This window comes from Anomaloglossus baeobatrachus, chromosome 2, assembly GCF_048569485.1.
Source record: "Anomaloglossus baeobatrachus isolate aAnoBae1 chromosome 2, aAnoBae1.hap1, whole genome shotgun sequence".
Classification (NCBI taxonomy): domain Eukaryota; kingdom Metazoa; phylum Chordata; class Amphibia; order Anura; family Aromobatidae; genus Anomaloglossus; species Anomaloglossus baeobatrachus.
The window spans coordinates 281,361,891-281,382,533 of NC_134354.1; the positions used below are offsets into that span (position 1 = coordinate 281,361,891).

General features: G+C 47.7%; 1 protein-coding gene across 1 annotated transcript in view; it reads right to left on the reverse strand.

Annotated features, from left to right (window-relative positions):
* Positions 1 to 1,308: 1,308 nt before the first annotated feature.
* The window catches only part of LOC142291356 (cysteine and glycine-rich protein 1-like), a 66,751-nt gene continuing 47,416 nt past the window's right edge, over positions 1,309 to 20,643 (reverse strand). The window contains exons 5-6 of the mRNA XM_075335825.1: positions 7,235 to 7,328; positions 1,309 to 1,972 (exon numbers count right to left, since the gene is read on the reverse strand). Of these exons, the coding sequence (XP_075191940.1) occupies positions 1,896 to 1,972; positions 7,235 to 7,328 (171 nt within the window). The 3' untranslated portion in view covers positions 1,309 to 1,895. The remainder of the gene's footprint in view (positions 1,973 to 7,234; positions 7,329 to 20,643) is intronic.

Here is a 20,643-nt window from a genome sequence, read left to right on the forward strand (position 1 = left end):
TGAGTGCAGCTAATTTTGTGTTCAAAAATTCAAATGGCGCTCCTTCCCTTTCGAACTCTGCCGTACGCCCAAACAATTGATTTTTACCACATATGGGATATCAGCGTACTCAGGAGAAAATGCACAATAAATTGTATGGTGCACTTTGTCTTTTCTCCCTTGTGAAAATTTAAAATTTTATGGCTAAAGTAACATTTTTGTGTTTTAAAAAGTAAAATTTTAATTTTTTTCCTTCCACATTGCTTTAGTTGCTGTGAAGCAACTAAAGGGTTAATAAACTTCTTGGATGTGGTTTTGAGCAGTGAGGGGTGTAGATTTTAGAATGGGTCACTTTTGGGTATTTTCTGTCACCTCGGCTTCTCAAAGTCACCTCAAATGTGATGTGGTCCCTAAAAAAAATTTTTGTAAATTTTGTTGGAAAAATGAGAAATTGCTGATTTAACTTTGACCCCTTCTAACGGAAAAAATTTTGTTTCGAAAATTGCGCTGATTTAAAGTAGACATGTGGGAAATGTTATTTAGTAACTATTTTGTGTGACATATTTCTCAGATTTATAGGCATACATTTTCAAAATTTGAAAATTGCGAAATTTTCAAAATTTTTGCAAAATTTTCACAAACACAAAATATCGGCCTAAATTTACCACTGACTTGAAGTACAATATGTCACGAAAAAACAATCTCAGAATCGCCAGGATCCGTTGAAGCGTTCCAGAGTTATAACCTGTCAAAGTGACACTGGTCAGAATTGCAAAAAATGGCCCGGTCAATAGGGTGTTTTAGTGGCCGGGGGTGAAGGGGTTAAGATTTTTAATTGGTGTCCAGGGACAGGCCCTTAATACACAGTGATTTATACCTTCTACTGCTTCCAGAAGTTCCCGGTTAGGTAAATTGTTCCCGGTGGTTCTTGTTCCTACTGGAATCGGTCCCTGGCTCAGCACCCTGATCTTGGTTCATTAAGTACTTTTCTTTGTGTCGATATTTGCGTACCACATTTGTTTCACTCACGATTCCTTTACCAGGTTATAAAGAGTTTGCGTTTAAACCTAGTCTGGTCTCGTTCCTCTGTCGTGGCCTGCTGTATCCTGGAAGTAACCTCTCGGTTCCACACTCGGCCAAAAAGATAGAAAATGAAATTGAAGTATATAGGAAATGAGTTTAGTTTTTTTTATTTTTATTTTCACTCCAAACCTGCCTAAAAGCTGCCATGACTCTTAGAATATTGATACAGTAACTGGATAACATGATGTACCTTTGCTTTTCAATGGTTGTGCATAACCACAATTAAATTAAACACAATAATCACACTTGGATGTTCATATGCCTTTATTATATTTAGCAACAACATTTTACTAGAGTGGAAAGAAACAGACAGTAATCCAAACTATGCAATTTAGTTAGTGATTCTCCACCTAAATATATTTCTACTAAATTCTATATTATATATCACTAGTTAATGTAAAAATGCATTTTGTTTTTCCTTGTAGTGCTAGTTATTAAATGGTATTACTCACTATTCCTTTTACTATAGCGGACGCAACGTTTGACATGATTTCTATTCCTCCTGTAGGGTTGATACTGTACTCAGTAACAAAAAGGTACAGTTCAGCAGCTGTCAACCCCGTAATCATCTTTTCTCAGCCCAGGGTGGGAAACATCTTTTTAGTGATCAATTTATTTGAAGGTCCTCTATTAATTTTCTCAACGTTTCGGCATGTGCTACACTATGTGCATTTGGAGTGTTTACAGCTAAGTAAAATCAACCCACTACAGGTATCAGGTGAAAGCAGAAAAATGTAAAATATAATCTTCTCAGTTGCAGCATGTAAGAAATAACAGCAATAAGCCCATTGCATGCTTATAATAGTGATGACATACAAGTATTCATGGAATGTTCATCCTGTGTGAGCTAGAGCTCCAGCACCTTGACCAAATCCAAAGCCTTTTGGACCAAAGTTCTTGGCATAACATCCTAAAATAAAAAGAAATACAATTTAAGCTTTGTTGCCAAGAAACCTTGATATTTGGAAATAACTAGGTGTCCAACAGAGGCAATCCCCAGAGATCCTGAGAACAGAAACCTGCAGCCCCATCGTGAATCAATCGGAGGGGTGGATGCTTGACCTCTCTTCTATTAATTGTCTATAGGACTGTAGATCATTGAGAGCTGTACTCAGCAGACCCATAAACCAGTGTTGACTAAAGCGGGCTTTACACGCAACGACATCATTAACGAGATGCCGTTGGGGTCACGGAATTCGTGACGCATATCCAGCCTCGTTAGTGACGTTGTTACGTGTGAAACGCAAGAATGACCGTTAACGATCAAAATTACTCACCTAATCGTTGATGCGTCGTTCTAATCCCAATTATCGTTGCTGTTGCAGGACGCAGGTTGTTCGTCGTTCCTGCGGCAGCACACATCGCTATGTGTGACACCGCAGGAACGATGAACATCACCGTACCTGAGGCCGCCGGCAATGAGGAAGGAAGGTGGTGGGCGGGATGTTCCGCTCGCTCATCTCCGCCCCTCCGCTTCTATTGGGCGGACGCTTAGTGACGTCGCTGTGACGCCGCACAAACTGACCCTTAGAAAGGAGGCGGTTCGCCGGCCACAGCGACGTCGCTAGGCAGGTAAGTACGTGTGACCGTTCCTAGCGATGTTGTGCGCCACGGGCAGCGATTTGCCCGTAACGCACAACCGACGGGGGCAGGTGCTTTCACAGGCGACATCACTAGCGATGTCGCTGTGTGTAAAGCTCGCTTTACTCCAATCCTTAACAGTGCATGTTTTCAGGATTTCCATAGTATTGCACTGGTGATAATTTAATCAACTGTACAGGTGGTGATTCCAACACATGCTAAGGAAATCCTGAAAACATGCACTGTTGGTGGGCCTTGATGATGGGAGTTGGGCAACACTGTCATAAAAAATGAATGGAGCCAACGCAGAGCATGTGCATCTCCAATCCATTCACAAAGCTGTTTTCAGAACCGTTGGCGTTTCCAGTGGTTGGACCTTCAAGTCAGCAAAAAAAAAAAGAAGAAAACAAAAAAAAAAAACCTACCCCCCCCCTCAAACAATTACATTCTTTTTTGCTATAAGCCATTAACACCCCATTCAGATTTGTTTCTCTCTCAAAGTCATAAAAATTGACTGATTTTCATCACTGTTTTGAATGCGAATTTCCACAGTTTGATCCGTGTGTCAGTTTTTTCAATCATTGTTCTATTAGTTTTTCGTGTATCCAAAAACAAACTAATGGGGTTTCATAGCGTCTTCCAACAACCAGTGAAAAAGGAACAGCATTAGGCCGTGGTCACATTAGAGTACGACTTCCAATACAAGAGAATCGCATACGATACGCTAACAACGCTTGGCTCAATCTCTGCTGCGAACATGAGCCAAGTGTCATTCACTGATATCTGATTCTCTTTCATGTGACAGGTGTGGAGAAGATGGAGAGATTAATATTTTCCATTTTCTCCATTCTCGTCTGCATATTTCAGACTGCACTCAGATGTCATGCGAGTGTAGTCCAATGTTTCAAATGCACCCATAGAGTTGTATGGGTGCCAGTCAGCTAGGGTATGCTGCCAAACGCACAAAGCTACATTTTTGTTCTCATGCTTAATCGGCATGAGAAAAAAAACACTAGCCGACATTGCTCAATAGTACGAGGGCCTGCTAATAAGTCTTTGGCTTTGTGATCTTTTTTTGTTTCTATGGTAATGATTGTTACACCACATGAAAGCCATTTATGTCTAATATATGTTTTCAAAATTTTGTGTTTGTTGCTTATGGCAACAGTGTTTTACGCACGTGGGAAAACAAAATGGCGGAGTCTAATGCAATATTCACAGCAACATAGACTTGCATGGGTGTGAGAGAAAACTAATCGAATTCCACCTGCAGCATGCTGCAATTGTTTTTTCAGTTTGATTAGGGTTGAGAAAAAAAATTGCTCATGGGAGCTGCCCCATAGAGTAACATTGGCTCGAGTGCAATGTGATTTTTTTTATCGCTTTCCACTAGCTCCGTTTTATTCGCCATGTGTCCTTAGCCTAAGGCACAGGTAACAAATCATCTATTACCGTATTTTTCGGACCATAAGACGCACTTTTTTCCCCCCAAATGTTGGGGGAAAGTTGGGGGTGCGTCTTATGGTCTGACTATAGGGCTGCGGCTGGGAATGAGGGTGCTGCGGGTCATCGGGGGCACGAGCAGGCAGCAGCAGCGCCTGCCGTGACCACGTGGGCCCGCTCATTACATATGCACGCCCATCCTCCCGCCCATCTCTCAGCGCTGAAGCCGGCACTGACAGGTGGGCGGGAGGACGAGCGGGGACGCACGCATAGCAAAGAGCCGGTCCACATGATCACCCCTGGCAATTACAGCCTGGAGTGATCATGTGCGGCTGTATTCACTGCTCCCCGCGTGTCATTACCAGCGCGTGGTGCAGTGAATCAGTACACTCACCCGTCCCCGTGAGTGGAGCAGTGGGCAGCACGCGATATCTTCCTGTCTGTGCCGGTCAGCTGATCTGTGCTGAGCTGGTCAGCTGATCGGCACAGACAGGAAGACATCGCGATGTAGCAGGGGAACGGCTCCACACACGCAGGTCAGTGGTGCAGAGAGGAAGATATGATCGGTGCTGCAGGGAGTGAGGAACAGGTGAGTATAAACGTTTATTTTTTTTCTCTGTGCTATAGGATACAGGCCATATACCAGGATGGTATATGAGCACGATGGGGGCATATAGCAGGATGGGAGTATATGAGCAGGCAGGATGGGGGGGTATGTGAACAGGATGGGGGGGTATGTGAACAGGATGGGGGGGTATGTGAACAGGATGGGGGGGTATGTGAACAGGATGGGGGGGTATGTGAACAGGATGGGGGGGTATGTGAACAGGATGGGGGGGTATGTGAACAGGATGGGGGGGTATATGAACAGGATGGGGGGGTATATGAACAGGATGGGGGGGTATATGAGCAGGCAGGATGGGGGGGTATATGAGCAGGCAGGATGGGGGGGTATATGAGCAGGCAGGATGGGGGGGTATATGAGCAGGCAGGATGGGGGTATATGAACAGGATGGGGGGTATATGAACAGGATGGGGGGGTATATGAGCAGGCAGGATGGGGGTATATGAACAGGATGGGGGGTATATGAACAGGATGGGGGGGTATATGAGCAGGCAGGATGGGGGTATATGAACAGGATGGGGGTATATGAACAGGATGGGAGCATATGAACAGGATGGGAGTATATAAACAGGATGGGAGTATATGAACAGGATGGGAGTATATGAGCAGGCAGGATGGGGTATATGAACAGGATGGGAGTATATGAACAGGATGGATGGGGGAATATGAGCAGGATGGATGGGGGTATACCAATAGGATGGGGGTATATCAATAGGATCGGGGTATATGAACAGGATGGGGTATATGAACAGGATGGGAGTATATGAGCAGGATGGGGGAATATGAGCAGGATGCTGGTATAGGAGCAGGATGGGGGTTTATAGCAGGATCATATACAAGGCAGGAGGATCATTACCAGGATGGGGTACCTTAGTAGAGAATTTGGGGACATTACCCCCATAACAGTGTCAGCAGCAGATCCTCGCCCCATAACAATGTGTCATGACCACATTTTTTGCTTAAAGTTTTATTTTCCCATTTTCCTCCTCTAAAACCAGGGTGCGTCTTATAGTCCGAAAAATACGGTATATGGGGGGCCCAGGGAGTCGTTTGTGGTAAAATGTCTTTCTTAACCCACAAAGTGCTGCTGTGACGCCCTGAACTAGCCAGGTAGTCACAGACAGGCCCTTGCACAAACACCAGTCCCCGAAAAAGGTAACAGCAGCCAACCTAAAAACCCTGAGTCTCCCCTCTCAGGCTTTGACGTTCACACCTGGGGGCGGAGCCAGGCTGTTGACCACGCCCACCGAGGAGTTCGGATAGCCTGAGGTGGGAAAAGCATGCAGATGAAGTTAGGGAGGAGAGGAGAGTAGTAGAAAAGAAGAAAACGTCTGTCGGGGATCTGGGTCGTAGCCAGGTGGCAGACGGTGGTTGCCGCCTGCAGGAGCCGGGAAAACGGCTGGTGGATCCGTAAGGGACCGGGACAGGGTAGTGGCCCGCCGGTACCGAATCGGGGAACCAACTGGAAACCGGAGCACCAGGAGGGGTACTCAGACCCAGAACGAGGCCCAGAAACCACTGGACCGAGTCAAATTCACTGATTGGTGTCTGGACCTTAGGTTCTTTCCCACCCAAGTCCCGACTGAAGACAACAGCCCAACGAGGGGGATAGAAAGCCACCGCTCAGGTAGAGAGATCCCACGGGCCAGCGTCTGCGGGCAAATGGGCTCTCCCAACACACACACAAAGCCGGGGAAGCGCAGGCAGTCAAAGTCTACAAAACGAGGTGCAGGAGAAAGGCGGGAGCCACCAAACCGGGTGGGGGACCAGACGTAGCCGGCTGCGGGAACCGACCCCCATCTTTTTGGTTTACCAGAGACTCCAGTGTATGTGTCATAGTGAGTACAACAGTGCCCTCGGGCTGCGCACCGCCCCGCATCACGCCAACACGCCCGCACCCTAACCCCAACAACCGGGCCACGGGACCATCAACCCCCTACCCACGGAGGGGTTAACACCTGGCTGCGCAACACCGTCCCCGGGAGCCTAGTCAACGGCAGCGGTGGTGTCAACACTCACCACGACCCGTGGGTGGCGTCACGAACTTAAACCCAAAACTGCGGCTCCGGCCGTGAACCTCCCCACCGAAACCCCTCAAGTAGCGCCAGCTTCCCTTGAGAGCGACGTGACCCCCGGAGGTGCTCGAGCCACCCACCGATGAGCCTGGATCCGAGTGGCTCGGCTGCGGCCGAGCCCTGGGGCGGTACACTGCGACTTAGGAAATTAGGCAGCAAAGAAAAAAAAAGTCGACACTGATGGAATTTAAAGTCCACAGTTGAAAAGATATTAACTGTTACAATGGCAGAAGAGAAATGTGCAGAACAGTCATTCAAACTGACTGTGTCACTGTCAAAGGTAACAGCATGCTGCTGTCACTGAGATGAGTGACATGTCGTATATTGATAGTATGGTACACTTCCTTCCCACTAACATGCAAAAGCAGGACAATTGTAGCCTGTGCTGCGTATCTTGTGCTCTTACTGAGTTCTATAATAAATGTAGCAAAATGTAGTAGCTACTTACCTTTGCAGTAGATCTCCCCATCTTTATCTGCCAATGTTGTAGACTCCAATCCTTTCCCACACTTAGCACAACGGAAACAGGCCTTATGCCATGACTGAAAGAGAAATAATATAGATAACTCAAGTGAACTTTTAAAGAAGATCTGTCACTAAAACAGCCATGACCTGTCATGACCATGCTCTGCAGGCCTGTCGTCCTGCGGAGTCAGTTTCTCTCATTGCTCTGCTGGCCGGCCCCATGCAGAGCTGGCTTACCCCGTGCCATCCCCTCTGGGTTTTTAGCCTCTCCCTGACCATGTGGGAGGGGTCCTTCTAACCTCGATTTGGACCTTCTTCCACTTTATAGCAGACCCGACCCTGCTGCCTCGCTGTCAGTGATATTACCGGCTTCGGTTAGTGCTCGGCTAGTGATCTGCCTGCTTGTGTCTTCCCTGATCTTGTCCCACTATCGCTCCCCTCCTCCAGTCCTCCTGACTGCCTTCCTCTGCCCGTGTCTGCTTTCTCTGACCTCCCTGTGACCCCCTCCATCTCCCCTCCTTGTCTCTACCCGTCCCGGTGTATTGCCCAACTTCCTCCATAGACCACCTGCTATATTAGCCTCTTTCTCCTTTCTTTCCCATCTCTGTTGTCCATTCTCTTCCCTATCCTGTGACTGACTCCCTTGGTTTACTGACCTCGGCTTAATCTGACTGTCTAGGTTACCCATTTTGTCCTGACGCTACCTCTCTGTGCATTGACCTCAGCCTGTTTTGATTACTCTCCCCTGGGTTCTGTTCCTCGAAGGGTTTCTGCTAGTATATTCTGTTTGGTTTTACTTAAGCGACACCTGTTGGTTTAGTTGCTAACTGCACCAGGTATCTTTTCACATGGCCATTACAGTGTCAGGGTCTTTGAAGGGAATCTTTTAGAAGGTTTTTGCTATGCGATCTGAAAAAAGCATGATGTAGGCACAGAAACCCTGATTTCAGTTATGCATCACTTACTAGGCTGTTTTTCAATAAAATTAATATTTTATCAGCAAGATATTATCACTAGATGACTAGTTGTCTCGTGCTATATCATCCTTCATTTTAACCATGCCCCCACCACTGATTGGCAACTTTCTGTGTACATTGACAATCTACCAATCAGTGATGTTGGCTGGGTTATACAGAGTTCAGCATTCAGAGGACTGGTAGATCTGCAGCAGAGAGAAACAGTAATTTTAGCAAAATGACAGCAAGAAGCCCTAGTAAGTGATACATTTCTGGAATCAGGGTCTTTGTCCCTACATCATGCTTCTTTCAAATCACATAGCAAAAACCTGGTGACATATTCCTTTTTAAACACTCCTTACAGTGCTTATTGGAAAGTTTCTCGATGCCATCTGTACTTTAATCCTGTTTTTCCAGTAAATATGAATGTCATATTATACTTCAGCAATATTCAGTTTCAGTTTACCTCCTCTTTCCCCCAGCAAAGTTGATTGACAGCCAAGACCTTCATGAAGTCTGGGTAAATATGTTGTAAAGTAGATATATACTGTACGGATTCATGCAGTCGGATGGGTATTAGGTAGCGTTCATGAAGGCAAAATGGTTTGGTTCAAACCTGCAGATCTATTGATTTTATACAACTCTCAGGGATTCAACAATCAGAAACAGCCTCTTCTGATCACAAAGTTATAACAGTAAATTACCAGTTCATTCAGCTGGCACACACGTCAGTGTTGTGTAGGGAGGGTTGGGGATAGCCCACCCCTGCACAACTGCAGCACACTGAAGGGTTGAGTATATTGTGTTCTAATGCATAGTATTGTGTGTGGGTCGCCACCAGGTGGCAGTCTGGCCCAAATATCATGTTATTTGCACCTGTGTTGAGAGAGAGAGGGGGTTAATAGAGGAGGACAGGACACTATAAATAGGGCAGTTAGAGAGAGAAAGGGAGGAGAGTCCCAGAGGAGAAGTAAAATAGGCAAAGCCCAGATCGAGACTGATTTCCAACTCTAAGAGTCATCCCTTGATCACGGATATGTGAGTCTGGCAAGTTGGAGGACGGACTATTCACGTCCCCTGTGCTTGGGGTATAGTCTGGTAGTCGGGGCAGCGGCTGTGTTCCTGGAAGCGTATTTCCCTACGAATTCCCCAGTGAGACCGAAGGTCGGTGGCGCCCTCAAGGAGAAGGACACGCTTTTTATTGACCTAGCCAGCAATCGAGGAGTTAAAATGCTATAAGCTATTCCTAGCGCAAGCATCCCTGTGGGTGGGAACGGAAAGCTTAGGAGACTGTATGATCCGGTCAACGCCAGAGTGACATTAAACGGGGAAATGAGGGGCCTAGCGGTATCTTGCAGAACCCAGGTGCCAGGAAGACGGTCGGCCACTAAATTTATTTACGAAATGGAGTCTGGAAGGAACTCCTGTGGGTCTGAATACGGTGACCGTGTAACCAAGACGTTAACAGATGTTGTGAAGGAAAGAAGTGGAGGAAAGCGGAAAGGAATTGTAACTAAAGAAAGAAAGTAAAGACAAGTTGTTGAAATCAAATGCTATGGCATCTCATTTATGTTCTCTGAAAATAACTGAAGTGTGGAGCGGACGAGTTGGGAGTGATCCTGTGTGTGGCGATGGGGAGGCATGGGGTTAGCGAGCGGCTGCGCTGCGTCGTGCTGATTCCTGCAAGCACAACTACTACTGCCTGCCCCGTGCCTCCCACAGTTGAACAATTTACAGTCCATTTTCCTGGAGCAAACTTTCCATAAACAAGGGGTACGGTCCTACCAGTCTCAGTGTTCCCTTCAGCCTGTGGTCCTGTAGCTTCCAACACCAAACAGATTTATGCCACTGCAAAGCTAACATTAAACAGCCTTGTGTCTCTGCAGTTTCCATACACTGCACTCTGCTCAATCTCCCTAGCAGAGTGAGAGTCTCAAAGGAACACATGACCTGGAACTTAGTCAAAGCTAGCCACGTTCATGTAATCAAGACCTGCAGTGCTAGAATTTTCTACAACCCCCCCCCCCCCCACCTCCCTCTGCCTAAAACCAAGGGCTGGGCATGAACTGCAAACACACAAGACCTATAGGTGTAATGCTGCCACCAGCGGGAGCCAGGGCTCTGCAGCAGACGACACTACACAGAGCAATGAGAACCAGGAAGGAAATGCACAGCATTCTCATGCACTGCCTAATCAGCACAGCTTAGAAGCAGAGCTGCAGAGCATGCAAGGAATAGTCAGACAGGCTGGGTCAAACACCGTACGGGCAGAAGCAGGACCGGAGGGACGAGCAAAAGCGGAGTCAAAGTCAGGCCAAGGTCAGTACCGGAGGAAGCAACAGAGTGGGGAATAGGAGGGGGGACACAGGACAGGAGGGACGACCAGGGGACAGAACACAGACAAGGGCACGGGGGCACAGGAACAGACAGATCAGGATATCACTCACAGGACCAGCAATCACAGGCAAAGCAGCGCTAAGCTTATAGCCGGCGATGGTTCACTGGAAGTGTCAGCTTTTAAAGGCATCCAGGGGCCGGAAGTGAGGCCTAAGAGAAGGCTCCGCCCCCTAGCCATGTGTATAGGGAGGCGAATCATGACAGTACCCCCTCCTCAAGGGGGGGCCACTGGAACCCCAGGCTTCCCAGGATACTTCCGGTGGAAAGCCGCAATTAACCGATCGGCCCGCACGGAGCGAGCCGGCACCCAGGACCGGTCCTCCGGACCGTAACCCTTCCAATGAATCAGATACTGGAGAGAACTACGAACCCAACGAGAGTCGATAATACGCTGAACTTCGTACTCCTCCTCACCGTCCACCAGTATCGGAGCCGGAGGGGTCTGAGAATCCACCACCGAAGGGACAAATGGCTTAAGCAAGGAGGTATGAAATACATTGGGAATACGCAAGGTCTGGGGCAGTTGCAACCGAAAGGCCACCGGGTTGATCACTTCGAGGATCTCATAGGGCCCTATAAACTTAGGACCCAACTTAGCAGACGGAACTCTGAGCCTGATATTCCGAGTGGACAGCTACACTTTGTCCCCCACCTGAAAGGGGGGTCCCAGAGAACGGCATTTGTCCGTTGGCATTTCTGGGACTGTTGAGCCGTCACGATGCACCGCCGTACCTCCTTCCACACCTCCCCCAGATGCTGAACGATGGAGTCGGCCCCTGGACACCCCGAATCCACTCTAGAGAAGGTCCCGAAGTGAGGGTGAAACCCATAATTACAGAAGAAGGGAGAAGTTCCCGTAGACTGATGGACTCTGCTATTGAATGCAAACTCCGCAAGGGGCAAAAACGTACACCAATCCTCCTGCTGAGCAGAAACCAAGCACCGCAGGATTTGCTCAAGGGTCTGATTCGTCCTTTCCGTCTGCCCATTAGATTCGGGATGATAGGCGGACGAGAAGGACAACTCAATTCCCAACCTCCTGCACAAGACCCTCCAAAACCGAGAAATGAATTGTACCCCCCTGTCAGACACAATATTCAGGGGCAACCCATGTAACCGAACCACCTGGTCAATAAAGTGGTTGGCAAGGGTCGCAGCAGAAGGTAGACCGGAGAGGGGAACAAAATGTGCCTGTTTACTAAAACGATCCACCACCACCCAGATCACAGTCATACCATTTGAGACAGGGAGGTCCGTAATAAAATCCATGGACACGTGGGTCCATGGTCTTTCAGGAACAGGTAATGGAACCAGTTCCCCGGCCGGCCGGTTACGACATACCTTAGCACGGGCACATGTAGCACAGTCAGACACAAACCGAGCAACATCTGAGTGAAGAGACGGCCACCAAAACAGTCGAGCAACAGCCCTGCGAGTGGCTGTAACTCCAGGATGGCCACTAAGTACGGACTCATGGAACTCTTGAAGTACTCGTAACCGGAGGTGCAAAGGGACAAACAGTTTAGTGTCTGGAGCGGAAGATGGCGCTGAGGACTGAGCCTCCCTGACCTCAGCCTCTAACTCGGACGACAAGGCAGCGACCACCACCCCTCGTGGAAGAATGGAGGAAGGAGGCTCCGGAGGTGACACCGGGTCCAAACTACAAGACAGTGCATCTGCCCTCACGTTTTTAGACCCCGGCTGAAAAGTAATACAAAAATGAAATCTAGAAAAGAAAAGAGCCCACCTCGCTTGTCGAGGCGTCAATCTCTTGGCGGACTCGATATACGCGAGGTTTTTATGATCAGTGATGACAGTAATACGGTGAACAGCACCCTCCAAAAAATGCCTCCATTCTTTGAATGCCAACTTTACCGCCAATAATTCACGGTTACCCACATCATAGTTCTTCTCAGCTGGAGTGAATTTCTTGGAGAAGAACGCACATGGTCGCAGATTAGTCAGAGCAGCAGGGCCCTGAGAGAGAACAGCTCACACCTCTGAGGCATCCACCTCAGCAACAAACGGCGCCTCGAGGTCAGGCTGTACCAGGACTGGGGCGGACATGAACCGGTTTTTTAACTCAAGAAAGGCCTGGACAGCCGTTTGCGACCAGTTCTGCAGATCCGCCCCTTTCCGTGTAAGGTCAGTCAATGGCTTGGCAATTTGAGAAAACCCCTTAATGAACCTTCGATAATAATTAGCGAAACCCAAAAAGTGTTGTAGCGCCTTGATATCCCTGGGTTGCACCCAATCCACGATAGCCTGCACCTTTCCTGGGTCCATTTTAAACCCATCACGAGAAAGGAGTAACCCAAGAAAGGCTATTTCCTGAACAGAGAAAACACATTTTTCAAGCTTGGCAAAGAGATGGTTATCACGTAATCTCTGTAATACTGAGCGAACATGCATAATATGCGTATCTCTATCAGCAGAATAAATCAAAATGTCATCGAGATAGATGACCACAAAATGACCAAGAAAATCAGAGAAGATATCGTTGATGAAATTTTGAAACACCGCAGGGGCATTTGTTAGACCAAAAGGCATCACCAAATTCTCGAATAACCCCTCTGACGTCAGAAAGGCCGTTTTCCACTCATCCCCTTCTCTAATACGGATAAGATTATAGGCCCCCCTGAGATCTAGTTTGGTAAACTACCGGGCTTCAGAGAGTTGGTTGTAGAGATCAGGGATGAGTGGAAGCGGATACGTGTTTTTCACAGTAATTTTGTTTAATTCTCGGAAATCGAGACATAGCCTTAAACCTCCGTCCTTCTTCTTTACAAAAAAGAACCCAGCAGCCACAGGGGAAGAAGAAGGACGGATATGCCCTTTACGTATACTATCAGATATGTATGATTTCATAGCAGCCCTTTCTGGACCCGAGAGGTGATATAAACGGGCCTTGGGCAATTTGGTATTGGGAAGTAAATCAATGGCACAGTCATATGGGCGATGAGGCGGCAAAACCTCGGCCTCTGTTTCCGAGAATACGTCTCCGTAGTCCCTCAGGTATTCCGGAAGACCCTCAGGACTTACGGAGAACACCTTTTATGACAAGCAGGACTCCATTTGACTATGGTATGACACTCCCAATCAATAACGGGATTATGTAACCTTAGCCATGGATACCCCAACACTAATCCAGCAGGGAGATTGGCCATTACAAAACAAGAAATAGTTTCAGAATGCAGAGACCCGATCACCAGAGTAAATTTTTCTGTAGCAAACCGAATGAGGTTTTGAGGCAGCGGTGTTTTATCAATTGCCAGGAGTTGAATGGGTCCTTCTAACCTCACTGTCCCTAACTCTAATCTTTGGACCAACTCAGAGTCAATGAAGTTCATAGCGGACCCACAGTCAACAAAGGCAGTAGCAGACCAGACCGACTCCTTGACCCGGAGGTTGACATTCAGAAGTATCTTATTGGAGGAGAGGAAAGGTACCTGATAGTTTGGGCAACCTCGTCGACCGTTACCCAGACTTAGAAGTTTCCCAACGACTGTTTAGCGGAGGGGCAAGCCGGGCAGTCTTTCCTCCAGTGTCCATGGTGTCCACAATAGAAGCACAGCTTGAGATCCCGGCGTCTTCTCCTCTCCTTCTCATCTGGACTGATGGCTCCAACTTCCATCTGTTCCATAGCCGGCAAAGAAGGTGCCCTAGGTAGAGGGGGCAGAATCTCACACATGGTTCCCCTTCTTTCCCGTAATCTGCGGTCCATACGAACTGCCTCCGTCATCGCATCATCCAAGGTGCTGGGAGGAGGGTGCAGAGCCAAAGCGTCTTTCAGGGAGTCTGAAAGACCTCTCCGGAATTGGCACCTGAGTGCAGAATCATTCCATCGTACCTCAGTGGACCACTGCCGAAACTCAGAACAATATAGCTCAGCAGTGTGGTTTCCCTGAGTGAGACACATGATCCTGTCCTCAGCCACCCATACACGGTCTGGTTCGTCATATATCACCCCGAGAGAGTCAAAGAAGAGGTCAACCGAATGCCGTTCCGGGGCCGAAGGGGTAGGGAAAACGCCCAGGTCTGGGGACCCCCTCTAAGTAACGACATGATGATCCCCACCCGCTGGGTCTCATTCCCCGAGGACCGAGGCCGGAGAGTGAAGAGAAGCCTGCAACTCTCCCTAAATGTCCGAAATAGGTTTTTCTCCCCCGAGAATTTATCGGGGAGCATCACCGTGGGTTCGGGGGAGGTCAGTTGGACATCAGTGGGACTATGCTGTCCTACGGTTTGTGAGGTAACTGCCACCGAGGTGGCCCTCGCAGAAGCAGAAACCTCACTCTGCAGAATGTTGTGTGAAGCTACTAGGGTGCGATGCTCTGCAGCCAAATCCTGCACCAGCTGCGTAAGGTTGGCTACTTGCTCGCACAAAGTACTGAGTGGATCCATTACAGTCTGTTATCCTGCAAAGTTGGATCCCACTACCAAGAATTAAATGGCTTTTTTTTTACCTTCCTATGGGAGATAAAGCCTATTGAGGCCGGCTATACTGTAATGCTGCCACCAGGGGGAGCCATGGCTCTGCAGCAGACGACACTACACAGAGCAATGAGAACCAGGAAGGAAATGCACAGCGTTCTCATGCACTGCCTAATCAGCACAGCTGAGAAGCAGAGCATGCAAGGAATAGTCAGACAGGCTGGGTCAAACACCATACGGGCAGAAGCAGGACCGGAGGGACGAGCAAAAGCGGAGTCAAAGTCAGGCCAAGGTCAGTACCGGAGGAAGCAACAGAGTGGGGAATAGGAGGGGGGACACAGGACAGGAGGGACGACCAGGGGACAGAATACAGACAAGGGCACGGGGGCACAGGAACAGACAGATCAGGATATCACTCACAGGACCAGCAATCACAGGCAAAGCAGCACTAAGCTTATAGCCGGCGCTGGTTCACTGGAAGTGTCAGATTTTAAAGGCATCCAGGGGCCGGAAGTGAGGCCTGAGAGAAGGCTCCGCCCCCTAGCCATGTGGATAGGGAGGCGAATCATGACATAGGGCTCTTTAAATTGACCCAAGCAGGAGACTCATGCTTGATGACTCGCGGGTGATCCACTAATCCCAAGAACCTGTCCTGATTTTTGGGTACCATTTTCCAGCTGTGTTGTCTTTGGAAAGGTGACAAAGGGGTTTCTAGTGGTTTCCTATCCTTCCAGGATTTTAGCAGGTTGCCATAATATATAGGAAAGGGCTTCCTATTCTCTAGTTGATGTATTTTATAGTTGACCTCTAACCTTTTCCACCACCGTATAGGGTCCTAGCCACTGGGTAAGGAACCTGGTCTCCCCTGTGGGTACTAACACAAGTACTCGATCCCATGTTTAAAATTGTCTCACTTGAACCAACCAATTATACTCCCTGGACCTGGACTGTGCTTCTTGTGCCTTGAGGATATCTTCTTTTATCTAGCCTCTCACTTTGGTCCCTCAACACAACAGATCATTATTATGCCTGGCCATTTGTGGCCAATGACTTTAGGCTCCTGGCTCCTAGAGAACATCAGTTAACATATTTAAATTTTCCAGGGTACCACTAACTGATAAGTCTCTGAACTTGGCAGTCTCATAGTTGTCCTGGGACTCTTCCAGGTTATGGATATTGGCTCTAAGTGATGCCTACAAATCTTACTTTCAAGCTAGTAAAGTGAAATGAAATTCACTGTTCACATCACATGACCTTATTACTATAGCCACCTCCTGGCAGCATACCAGACTACTGGGAAGTGATCACGGAACCGCAGTCTTTTGCGTAAGTTGACCTGAGACATGCAATAGTTCTTGGTGTCAGCATGGATACAGCTTACCCCTACCCCCTCTCTAGGGACTAGCAAATGCAGGAGTGTGGTCCTTACCAGGGTCACCAAACCTGAGTCCAATGACAGTTACACCATTCACTGTCACCTGTCACAGCTGATGTCCCTTGCCAGGATGAGGAACAGCACTGTCAGTCAGGGCAGGCAAAGTAAGAGTAGTGCCAGCCTATGGAGCAGTGCATTGGCTCAGAAGTTAAAGGACAAATGGCTGATAACTGATTTGGGGAGAAACACCGCCAACAGACAATGGTATGAGATGTACCCTTTGAACCCGGCTCTAACCCCTCCTGAGACTTAGACCTTTTTTTGTGTATCTCAAAAAAGTGACTTAAGGCTCCCTTGATTGCTCAAAGAGGTCTCCACAGCTAAATATATTTCCACGAGACTCACAGTCATCTGCATCCTAGGGATCTCCCAGGGCAACCCAGTTTTACATGGTTTTCGGTAGTGCATGGATAAATCGGTCCACAACCACTCTCTCCACCATCTGTCCAAGCAAGCAGGTCTCAGGCTGCAGCCATTTTTGCATCAGGTGTAACAGGTAGAAAATCTGGGACTGAAGAGGCTTGTCCTTTTGGTAGTACCAGAAATGCACCCATTGTGCACAAAATGCTGGGGTTACATCCAACTACTCACAAAAAAGTAGAGATAGTTGACTATTGGGTGAAATATATGTAAAACGTAAAACGTTCACACTGTAGTGATATTTTATCATGAAAGTAGAGCATCTAAGTAGAATCATGCAGTGGTGATTTCCTCATCTCAAGCAAGTTATTGAAACAAAAGCCAATAACAGTGGTGGAAATACCCCCCTCAAAAATGTCAGGCTCAATAACTTGTCATGTAGCCTTGAGCATCAATTACAGATTGACATTAACTTCTCATGTTGTTCACAAGTCGAGGTATTGTCTGCTGGGGCATGGCATCCAACTCTTCTTGAAGGGTGGCCCTCAGGTCTTTGAGGTTCTGGGGTACAGAGGTACGGCCCTCTGCACAGCGACTCAGCTGATCCCATATGTTTTCAATGGGATTCAAATCTGGAGCGAGTGCAGGCCACTCCATTTGAGGTACGCCAGTTTCCAGCAGCCATTCCCTAATGATGCAACCTCAATGAGCTGTTGCATCTGTTGATCTGTGTTGCTCATGCAGAGGCACAGTGACTGGATTAATGATGTTATTCAAGTAGTAGGGGCTTATCACTGTATCATTCACAAAGTGTAAGGCAGTTCTGTATTGACTAGATGGTCTACACTGTAACACCACCACCAAAAAGTTGTCTGGTGACAAGAGTGGCGGATGCATAGCGCTCTCCTTGATGTCTCCAACATCATTGGTGGCCTTTATTTCTCCTCAGCATGAATCGACTTTCATCAGTGAACAGCACTGATGCACACTAGTCCGTCATCCAGTAAGATGGTGACGTATGTGACTAGTGGTGCGATCAGGTGCCCTTGCAGGCCACAAGTAGACCACACGGATGTTAACGGTTTCAAATGGTCTGATGTGACACTTGGGTGCCTCTCACCTCTCTTAAATCTGCCTGGAGTTGTGTGGCATTCATCATCTGGCTCTGAAAGGCATTGTTCAAAATGAAGTGGTATCCGTGTAGGATGTGGCCAAAATTCGTCAACCTATATGCCTTTTAGTGCCTCTTCCAGTCTCTCTGTATCTCTGTTGACAGACGGTGACACTAAGCTCACTGGCCACTTCCCTCTGAGAATATCCTGCTTGAAGTCTCACAATGGCGAGGCAATGTTGAACAATTTTTAGGTGTTGTCTTAAGGTGGCTTTACACACTGCAACATCGCAAACGACATCGCTGTAACGCAACCGGTTTTGTGACGTTATAGCGACCTCCCCAGCGACATTGCAGTGTGTGAAACACATCAGCGACCTGGCCCCTGCTGTGAAGTTGCTGATCGCTACAAATCGTTCAGGACCATTCTTTGGTCCTTTGTTTCCCGCTGTGCAGCATGATCGCTAGAAAGTCTCAGTGTGTAAAGGGGACTTTACAGCGACTTCCCTTTCAAAAAGCTGCTTTACAACGTCCCCAATGACTAGCTAGGTCGTTCTGCAGGTCCGGATCGCTGTTGCGTCGTTGGCCAGGTCTGCCTGTTTGACAGCTCACCAGAGACTTTGTAGCGATCCCGGCCAGGTTGGGATCGCTGGTGGGATCGCTAGAAAGTCTCAGTGTGTAAAGGGGCCTTTAGTCTCATGATGTCAAAATGTGAACAGCATGGTGAGGAGGACTGTTTAAATACCAAATCTAACTGAACTCCGAAATTTATTGGGCAAGTCAAGGATCAAACACCTGTTGTGAATTTTGCCATTAAGCTCCATGTTAGAGAATAGCAAGTTATGAAAAAGTATGGAAACCCTGAACAGTTGGACATGTGCCTTCAAATGTTTAGAGAAGATCACATTAAGTTCAGCTGAAAAAGTTAGAGGGCATTTTAGGATCATCCTGAAATTTCACTCGAAAGCCAAATATCCTTAACTTTTTCTGAGTAGTGTAATTGTTAGTGCGGGCTCACCCGAACAGTTTTCAGTCTATTTTCTTGAAACAAACTTTTTATAAACAAGGAGTATTGTCCCACCAGTCTTGATGTCCCCTTCAACTTGAGGTCCTGTGTTTACAGCAGTAAACAAATTTTGTTTCCCTTTGTGCACAGCTCACACTAAAAAGCCTTGTCTCAAAAGCAGTTTCCACACACTACATTCTGCTCAATCTCCGTAACAGAGGGAGAGACACATGACCTGGATTTCAGACAAAGCTAGCCACATGCATGTAATCAAGACCTGCAGTACTAGAAATTAGCACAGTACTCAAAGGCTTGCTGCAGTACATATATGCAGAATTGTGCTTCCTGCATCAGTTGGTCTTCGAAACTTGTTGCACACTGGAAGTGCTGCAGGAAGATATGTTATGTCTTACTACAATGCTAGAGAAATTACAGCTTCTCCTGAGCATAAACAGATAAGATCTTGTCAATCAAGCTAAGTGGGGGGGAGATATAGTGTACAGCATGAATATAGTTGACTCATAAAATCCTGCAGTGTAAATAGCTGGGCTCATAAAATGCTGAGTGTTCAGAAAGGATTATACAGTCATTTTGGAATAGTTTTGCATAGTAAGTACATCATTCTCATCAGTCAGGTGATCCGTTTCATGATGTATACAGATTACATTGTAAGAGTTAGTGATAGATCCTTTTTAATTATTTCATCTATTAAATTATTGTTTGCATAGTTCCTGTGGAAGCTGGTAACAGTGTACAGATCCCGAACACAGCTCCTTTTTGTTAGGCTCGCTAGGTGATGTAGATCCTCCAAGCCCAAGGTCCAAATTGTCACACAGACCATGTGCGTCTGGGCAGCAGACAGGCGAGGCACTCAGGACACAGACAGGAGATGTCCTGGAGACTGCAGAGATGTAGCAGAGTCATTGAAGACCACACATTAGTAGCAGAGTAACTGGAGGCCGCTGGCAGACAGGTAGGATAGTCACTATGCGCAGCAGGCCAGAAGAGAAAACAGACAGGTAGGACAGTTACTGAAGACTGCAGACTGGTAGCACAGTTACTAGAGGCCGCAGGCAGATAGACAGGAGACATCCAGGAAACTAAAGGCAGGTACTGCAAAGCTGGAATCCGCAGGCATATAGCAGGTAAAACTCTGGAGTAACAGGTAAGAATAAATACCAAGAAACCGCACACAGCCAGGAAGAAATTCTGAAAACCACAGGTGGATAGGGAAGAGGTACTAGAAGAGTGAGGACAGATCGCTGACAGAACGCCAGAGTAACTAGCAGCTGCAGAAAAAGCACTAGAAGCCACTGATCTACAGGAGACATCTTGCAGCCCACAGCCAGGTTGCAGAGCACAAACTACTGAAAGTCTTAGGCGGGCTTTGCACGTTGCGACATCGCAAGCCGATGCTGCGATGTCGCACGCAATAGTCCCCGCCCCCGTCGCAGGTGCGATATCTTGTGATAGCTGGCGTAGCGAAAATTATCGCTACGGCAGCTTCACATGCACTCACTTGCCCTGCGACCGTCGCTCTGGCCGGCGAACCGCCTCCTTCCTAGGGGGGCGGGTCGTGCGGCGTCATAGCGACGTCACACGGCAGGCGGCCAATAGCGGCGGAGGGGCGGAGATGAGAAGGATGTAAACATCCCGCCCACCTCCTTCCTTCCGTATAGCCACCGGCGGCAGG